Source organism: Gracilinanus agilis, chromosome 5 (genome assembly GCF_016433145.1).
Source record: "Gracilinanus agilis isolate LMUSP501 chromosome 5, AgileGrace, whole genome shotgun sequence".
NCBI classification, from domain to species: domain Eukaryota; kingdom Metazoa; phylum Chordata; class Mammalia; order Didelphimorphia; family Didelphidae; genus Gracilinanus; species Gracilinanus agilis.
Window position 1 is genome coordinate 300,235,633 of NC_058134.1, and position 8,959 is coordinate 300,244,591.

Consider the following 8,959-nt stretch of genomic DNA (forward strand, 5'->3'; position numbering starts at 1 on the left):
GAGGGAGAAAAGGAGGAAGGAAGGAAGGAAGGAAGGAAGGAAGGAAGGAAGGAAGGAAGGAAGGAAGGAAGGAAGGAAGGAAGGAAGGAAGGAATGTCCCTATAAGATTTTTTTAAACCCTTATCTTCCATCTTAGAATAAATCCTATGTTTTGGTTCTAAGGCAGAAGAGCTGTAAGGGCTAGGCAATGACAGTTAAGTGACTTGCCCAAGTTTATACAGCTAGGACGTGTCTGAGGCCAATTTGAACCCAGAACCTCCTCTCTCCAGGCCTGGTGCTCTATCTACTGAGCCACTTGGCTGCACCACACCCCCATTCCCCCCATAAAATTTAAAATATACAAACAAGCCTCACCACCCGCTTACTGTCTGCAGTAAATCGTCCATTAACTCTGGAGATGAACAGCCTGTCTCACCTCTACCCCAAGATGCCCCAGCATGGTATGTGGCTGGAAGGAGCGGGACCCTTCTCCACAGAGATTTCATACACTGCCCACAGGGCATGCCACTTTGCTCTGGGTCACATCAAGCAGCTTCTCCCTCCCGGTTTCCCTTGCTGGCAGGGAGCCGTCAGACCAGTTTCCGAGAGAAAGGCTCCTTGAAAAGTGATTTTTCTAGCATAATTAAATTGGTTTCCTATCTAATTGGATCTTTTGTTTGGCTGTTTTCTCAAAATGATGTAAGTTGCCTATAGAGAGGGGCCTTGTCTAAAGTCTATTTACTTTTTGCCAAAGGTTAAACCTCGGAGGCCTGGAGAGTGAAGGTGGTTTGTTCAAAGCAAATATGAAGTTTCATGTTTCCCTCCTGGCACCCCCCAGGATTCAGAGGCTTCCTCTTGGAATCAGGGACGCTGAAAAGGGAAATTTCTCCCATCCCAACCAGTGACTGTAGCTCTAGATTGGGGGAGGGATCCTTGAATGCTCTACGGCCACGTAGCCCATGGACAGGTGCAGAGAGCCTGGAAGCCTGTGGTCTCCTTCGCCCATCTTTTTTGCCTAATAATGAGAGTCAGTCAACAGCCAAGCATTGCTATACCGTGCCAGGACGCAGAGATAGAGAGGCAAAGTGGACCAGGCCGGCCCCTGTAGGAGCTTCTGTCCTGTCTCCGGAAGGCCCTCGTACAAATGCACATGGCCGGGACCTTCGAGGAGGGCTGACAGGAGCTGTGACAGTCTCCGTTAGCTAAGTGTCTTCCTGTGGATCTGAGGCACAGGAGGAGAGAGAAGGGGTGGGAGTGAGGGAAGATAGGAATGGGACACGGCTAAGGAGGGAAGGCCCAAGTGGAGGGGCCCAGTGGGCGCAGAGACCGGGACCTGCACGGCTCTCGGCCTCTCAATTCATGGCCTCTGTAAGAGGAGTCAGCCGACAGGGAGGGGGCTTTTGTTTTCGGCCAAGGGGCCGCAGGCTGCGTGGAAAGCCTGCGATGGGGCACTTGGCTTTCTTACACAGAGACCTACGAGGTCATCCCAGCTCTGACTCCATGTATTGGGAGAAGGAAAGGTCTCCTGCCTCTCCTTCGTGGGGCTCCCTCGGTCAGGAGGGAGGAAGCAGCCCTTCAGGGATCCTTTGGCTGCTCCCAGGCAATCAGAGGGTTCTCTCCTGTGCCCCCAGAGAAGGCTTCCTCTGTTCCTGCCCAGAGGGAGCAAGAGAGGGGCTCCTTGGGCTGATGGCAGTTCCACAGGCCCTGACACCTCTCCTCGTGCAGCTCCAGCTTCTTTCTGGGTTTGTGGGTCCCCCCTCCTTAGACTGTAAGTTCCTTGAGGGCAAGGACCCTTTACCAATTGTATCCCTAGCACTTAGCATGTTTATTTCATTGTGTTGGTTTATGTTACTGATTTCCTCCTTCATTGGGCCCTCCAGGGTGCCCCGGAAGGTGCACGTGTACCCACGCACAGAGCCAGAATGTGGAATGTGCGCCCAGACTTCTGCTTCAGCTCCTTCCTGGGCTTCCTAAGCTTTCTTGGTTGGCACGCCTACATGTCATCGGCCACCGGAATGCCGTGGCTTCCAGCACTCACCAAACTTTCCCCTTTCCCCTCAGACACCCTTTCACCGGCGTCCAGCCCTTCATCTGTGAATTACACCCCAGTTGTGAGCAGTGCCGAAGACTCCGCTAGCGCCACCTTAAACATCGAGTGCAGAATCTGTGGGGACAAAGCCTCGGGCTACCACTACGGTGTGCATGCTTGTGAAGGCTGTAAGGTAGGTGAGCGTGGAGGCCCCCAGAGCATGAGCCTGGCCCTCTGTCAAACGAGGGCCTTCTCCCTTGTGTGACGAAGACTCTGGAAGAGCCTCAGCCTGGGTCTGGGTCGAGTCTAGGCCCTGCCAGCGACTGTTCCTCTGTCTGTTCAGCTCCAGGGAAAGGGATAAGACTAGAAGGTTTCAGCAGTCCTTCCTGGCACCTGACACGTTTCTTTGCTCCATCTGCCTCAACAGAGAAGAAAAGCCCCAGGCAGCCTTTCAGGTTGTCAGAAATCCCTCTTTTGGAGGTGTTTTCTTCATGGAGCTCCCCTTTCCTTTAGAGAGCCTGTCTAATGGTCATGGGAGAGAGGAAGACTGGTGTCCCACCGACCATCCGTGGGCTTATAGAACTGCCCTTCCTCCGGGGAGCTTGGAGCACCCACTCCTCATCCATCAAGGGGGAAGCTGAGGCCCCGAAACCCCAGCACTGGCAGCCCATGGGCCAATTTGAGCTGTTGTGTCTGCAGCCATTATTGCCCTTGTGACCTCTCTGTGGTTGCTGAGGCTGGTCCAGGGTCTTCGATCTGTGTGAGTCAAGGGTTAGGATCTGTGCGGAGGCTTTCCCAGGCCTCACAAGGGTCCAGGGTATGATTACACAGCCCAAGCCTGGCGCTGAATTCACTGGGTAAGAAAGTGCCCGGGCTGCCTGCTCCCTTTTGCTTTTTCACTGAAGGGCAACAGCTACCCTTCAATGGACGTCTTCCCGGGCACTGCCCTAGCGGGCATCAGTTCTGTGTTTGGACTTTGGGTGGAGAAAGAGGTTCCAGGTGGCTCCAAATCTGTCGCTCACACACTTGGGCTCCGGCTGCTATGACCCTGAGGTCCAGAAGTCATACTTGCACTGGCTACCAGTGAATGCTTGGGAGAGTCTTCCCGTGGATCAGAACTTTGTAAAGGAGAGGGGTTCCTGCCCTTAAGGTGACTTTAAGCGAACAGTTGAGGAGCCCCACATACCACAAAGAGGCACCAGCATCAGATTTCTGAACTTTGGGGACTTGGGAATGGAACTGGACCTGTCATTCAAAGCCCCCCGAGGCCACACTTAGAGAGGCTCGTCAGCACCACATTGCCAGAAGGAAAGCCACATTCAGGGTCCATGTTAGAGTCCCAGCAGCTGGCAAACCTTGGCTCCATGGTTATAAGAGGTTGAGGGCTGCTCCCTTCTGTGGGGATCCACACCGAAGAAATCTCCGCTTCCTAAAGGAAGCAAAAGGGCCTCTGAGACACCAGAAAAGGACAAAGTGGCTCATTGGTTTGGGTTTTGAGGCGTCATTCCTAGTCGTTACTAAGCCATATGATAATCTCTCCCAGGGGTTTTTTCGGAGGACCATTCGCCTTAAGCTGGCCTATGACAAGTGCGACCGCAGCTGTAAAATTCAAAAAAAGAATCGTAATAAGTGTCAATATTGCCGTTTCCAGAAGTGCCTTTCAGTGGGAATGTCACACAATGGTAGGTAAGGCCACCCTTCCTGTCTCTGGCCCTCCCCCTTTTCCCATCCCCTTCTCCCTCTCCTTCCCTCCGTAGCTCCTTCTCTTCTTCCCTCCCCTTCCGCCCTCCCTCTTAGAGTACTGTTTCTTTGGTTTGTTTTGGGAGGGTCCTGCTGAGTGGTTCTTCCTCAGTGCTTAATAGCCAGGCTAGGCTTTTCATTCAGAGTCCTGAGGCTGGGGAAAGGGGGATCTCGTTGAAGAAGTGTCCTGGATAAAGAGGATGACGGCCTCCCAGGCTCTGTCCTTTCTGAATTTGTTTCCAAGGCCTTAGAACAACGGTCGGCAACCTTTTTGGCCGTGAGAGCCATAAATGCCTGCGGAAGGAGGAGGATGGAGGTGGAAGGCGCTGGAATATGGGGTGGGGGCTGAAGGGTCCCCTGGGGCACATCCTGGGGCTCTGCCCGGTCTGTCAGGTCGGGAGGTGGAGGCAGATATGGCTGGAGAGCCATACATTGCTGACCACTGCCTTAGAAGAAGGCCTCCCCTAGAACTCTGCCCAGCAGCCTCCGTGAGAACGAAGGAGGCCGGGCTCTAGAAGACTGGTCAGCAGAGTCTCACTAAGATGGACAGGGCTGCCGCAAGCAGCCTGAACTAGTGTGTGGGGTGGGAATAGGGGGCCCCCTCTGGGGGCTCGGCCCTGGGGCAGGAGGAGAGGGGGGAGGAGAAGCCACTACATGTCCAATAGGCGGGATAAACCATATGGAGGGACAAAGCAGCCATTGTTGTACACATTTCCCATATTCTAGAACAGATTAGAAGAGGTCTTATGAGATTGGGGGTTTATCCCCAGTTCTTTCCTGATATGCCCTCGAGCCCTGCCCTTTCCCCGGCACACTCCCCCTCCCGGGGTGAGCCCTGGAACATCGTCCTCTGGAGCTTCCAAAGCCCAGGCTTCAGGTCCCAGAAATCCTGATGGGCTGTCGGGGCAGAGCCTGGAAATCCGCTCCCTGCAGGGGAACAAATCGGGTGAGCTCTGACCCAGGTCCACTGAAGCCTCCTCTCCCTGAAACCAATAACCTCATGCACCATCTGTCATACCTTGAGAATCCCTGGCTAATGCCAGGTAAGCAGCCAACTAAAGATTCTCCTGCCATTTAAATGAAGAGCATTCTGGTCTATGAGTCAGCCTCTTTCTGAGCCCATCTCTGGTGGCAGAGCCTACGTATTTGTGATGTGCGTAACACAGCACCCGGAGGGGCTGCATAAATGCTCATCCCCTTTTGCCTTCCCGAATTCGGATCTTGTCATTAGACTCCAAAGCGAAATGGGGACCGGAGGGGGCCTTTTTGTCTCCCTTGTCCACCTTTAGCAGCGGCCTCATTCCTTCACAACCCGAGGCATTCTCCTGTTAAGTCCAAGCCCCTTCCTTGTGATGTTATTTCAATTTCTGTCCATGTTTCTCCGTGATCTTTCCCCCAGCCATCCGTTTTGGGAGAATGCCAAGGTCTGAAAAAGCCAAACTCAAAGCAGAGATTCTTACCTGTGAACACGATCTGGAAGATTCCGAAATTGCGGATCTCAAGTCACTTGCCAAGCGAATTTACGAAGCTTACCTAAAGAACTTTAACATGAACAAGATCAAGGCCAGAGTCATCCTGGCAGGGAAAGCCAGCAACAACCCAGTAGGTGTCTGGGGGCTAGGAGGGAGGGGTCTGAGCAGGCTGATGGGCTCTTTTCCAGACTGTGCGTCCTCTGGAAGAAGCCGAGGCCTCGGGGATCAGGGGAGAGGCAGAACAGAGGGGTTCCCCCAGGGCTTCCAGGTAGAATTGGAGCACGAATCTTCTTTAAAAATTACACTCAGGCCTTGACCATTCTCATTGCCCAGCTTAATTCTTTGGTTGTCTCCATTCCCTTTGTCAGTCTTTGTTTATTATTCTCCTGGCTTAGCTCACTTCCGTCTGCATCAGTTCACCCAAGTCTCCCCAGGCTTCCCGGTATTGCTCACACGCATCATTTCTTATTTTTGTAGTTCAGTCAGGTCCAACTCTTCATGGCTCTGTTTGGGGTTCTCTTGAGAGATGCCAGAGAGGTTTGCCATTTCCTTCTCTAGCTCATTTTACAGATGAGGAAACTGAGGTAAACAGGATAAAGTGATTTGCCCGGGGCTGCCTAGCTCTTAAGTGTCTGAGATAAGATTTGAACTCAGATCTTCTCAACTCCAGATCTAGTGCTCTATCCACTGCAGCATTTCTTACAGCCCAGCAATATTCCATTACATTCATGGACCACAATTTGTTTAGCCATTCCCTAATCAGTGGGCTTCTCCTTTGTTTCTCTTTTGCTCTCATGAGTATTTCGGGGTCTCTGGGAGTCTTTCTTTGACTTCCTTAAGGTATATGCCTGGCTCTTTGGTACATGTGGGCTCTCTGGGTCCAAGAGTATAGATAGCTATTTCACTCAGTTTCTGGCTCCCAATTCACTGCTCCACCAGTAATGTATGAGTGCACTGAACCTTCCCCAGCCTATCCCACATTTATTATTTGCCTTTTGTCATCACTGTAATTTCCTGCACGGGAGGTAAACTTTCTGTAGTCCTGGTTTGCTTTTCTCTTGTGACTAGGGAGTGCTTCGGAACAATCTTCCAGTCTTGTTAATCATTTGTCATTCTCTTAAGGAATGTGTGTTCCTCTCCTGTGACCACTTCTCGGCTGAGAAAGGCACAGCTCTTGTGTATTTGCCAAAGGATAACCATTATACCAAAAATGGTGGAAGACAAACCAGTGGTTTAAGGGGAGGTGCTGCCTTCTGGTAGCATGATATCCATTAGAGTAAAAATTACCCTCCATCAGTTCCTGCCCTCTCTCTTTGTTTAATGGGGCATAGTGACTTGGAGGCAGAGGTAGGCCTGGATCTAAATTCCACCTGAGACATTCACCGTGTGACCTTGGGCAAGTCATGTATCCTCTCGCAGACTCAGTTTCCTCTTCCATAAAATGGGTGGCTGTTAAGACTTGGTGTCTATCAAGTGTTTCACAGATGGGACGGTGCTACAAATTTGTCTGCTGAAGCTACTTATTATCACTCATGGTGACTGTAGAATGGAACAGAGAAGAATTTCCATGTATCAGAAACAGTGTAATGTATCCCTGGGAGTTTCTTAAAAGGTTTTCTTTTAAAATGTTTTATCTTGAATATCCAATTCATTCCTGCCTCCCCCACCCCATTCACCAGGCCCCAAATTTCCCCTCTCTCTTCCCAGCTCTCCGGCTGCGACTTCCCTCTGTAGTGGGCGGGGGGTGGGCGGGCATCGGGGCAACAGAGCTGTGTGCCAGCAGGCAGGCCTTGAGGAGTGGCATCTCTTCCCCCTTCCCCCCAGACACATCTTGGACCGTCCTCACCTCATCATCTGCCCAAGCACCTGCCTAGGCACACACTCCTCCTGGCGCTGATTACCCGTGCTTGAACTAGTCACTGAATGCCTTCTGGCAGGAGCCAGTATGGTCCTCGGCCGGCGAATGGAAGCCTGGAACCTCCTTCTTCCCAGCGGTGTTGATCGAGTGGCTTCAAGCCATTCTGCCTCTGAGTTAGAAAAGGAAATTTGGGGTCCTTCACAAGCCCCTTACGTTCGTGAGTCCATGAAGCCTCCTTTTGGGGACACTTTCATTCTGCAGGATATCCCCAATTAAAGAGAAGCAGCTCATGTGGAAGTTCACACAAGCCTCCTTCATTAAGCTGGAACAACCACAGCCTGGCTCAAGTCCGCTAAAATGCTTCTGGGTCACCTGATGTGAGGGGAAAGGCAGAAAATGCCCCCCGGCTTCCTCTGTGTTCTAGAGAAGATCGAGAAGAGGAATGCGGTTTTTTGCCACAAAGAAGCTCACTGATGACTTTGGGAACTCGGGCTCTCGCCCTCCCCTGACCTTGTCCCCACAGGGCTATTGCAGCCCTCCTGCTGGACACTGCCTTTGCCAGTGACCCGAGATGAGGCAAGGTCAGATTCCGCTGAGGACACGCACACGCACACCCAGAATCTGTTTTCTGTGGAGACTCTGCCAGGAGGGTTGGATGGTAGCCACTAAGGGCAGTGTGACATGCTCCAGAGACAGAGGCAAGGAAGATCTGCCCTTGCCAGGGCCTAGGGTCAGCTCAGGGAGTCCCATGAACAAACGCCACCACCACCCCCCTCTGCTTTTCTCCTCACGCACCCCTCGCCCCTTCTCTCCGGCCACCGGAGAAGACGAGCCTCTTCTTTGCCATATCCGCTCTGCCTGGCGATGGCCCCGTGGCTGATGTAGTCGTGATGCCCTGGCACCTGGAGCACCATCCACAAGTCCGCACTGACCCTTGGAGTATAAGGGAGAGAAGATGGTGGGTAAGAGAAGCCCGAGAAAACGGGGCTGGCGTCCTGAGAAGTCTGCCGTTTACATAGCTCGCTCCCCTGGGGTCTCCCCACTACCTGGTCCAGCTCAGTCTGGGGGGGGTCCCGAAAAAGAACGAGGAGAGGCTGCTGTCCTTGATCAAGCAGGACCACCCAGGCTATGCACAGATACCAATCCTTGCAGTTTCCTACCTCTGTGCCTCCCCCTCCCTGGAATGGGCAGCTTGGATAGAGCACTGGACTTGGACTCAGAAAGACCAGAGTAAAGACACTTCCTAGCTGTGTGACCCTGGGCAAGTCACTTAACCCCATGGGCCTCAGTTTCCTTATACATAAAATTAGCTAGAGAAGGAAATGGCAGATCATCCCAGTATCTGTGCTAAGGAAATCCAAACGGGATCACGAAGAATTGGACGTGACTGAACAATCTTACCTAGAATGCCATTTCTTCCCAACCTCCCCCTCTTGGAATGTCTACAGCCTCCATCACGATGGAGCTTAATCCCATTCTCTCTCTCTTTTTTTTTAACCCTTAACTTCTGTGTATTGGCTCCAAGGCAGAAGAGTGGTAAGAGTGGGCAACGGGGGTCAAGTGACTTGCCCAGGGTCACACAGCTGGGAAGTGTCTGAGGCCAGATTTGAACCCAGGACCTCCCATCTCTAGGCCTGGCTCTCCATCCACTGAGCTACCCAGCTGCCCCCTTAATCCCATTCTCTAACATGAAGTCTTTCCTGATTTCCATCTCTCCCGCCTTGTCATAACCTGGCATGTGTACATAGCTATAGTACACATTATCAATATTTTGTATAGTACAGAGACTGTAGAATAACGTGGAGATGTATATAATTTTGTGTATATATATATATATATATATATATATATATACATATATATATATATATATATATATAT

At 51.8% G+C, this 8,959-nt stretch overlaps 1 protein-coding gene across 3 annotated transcripts in view; it reads left to right on the forward strand.

Annotated features, from left to right (window-relative positions):
* Positions 1-8,959, forward strand: part of PPARA (peroxisome proliferator activated receptor alpha) — a 78,949-nt gene that overhangs the window by 41,964 nt on the left and 28,026 nt on the right. For all 3 annotated transcript variants that reach the window (XM_044678443.1, XM_044678441.1, XM_044678442.1), the window contains exons 3-5: positions 2,041-2,201; positions 3,552-3,690; positions 5,148-5,350. In XM_044678443.1, the coding sequence (XP_044534378.1) occupies positions 2,041-2,201; positions 3,552-3,690; positions 5,148-5,350 (503 nt within the window). The remainder of the gene's footprint in view (positions 1-2,040; positions 2,202-3,551; positions 3,691-5,147; positions 5,351-8,959) is intronic.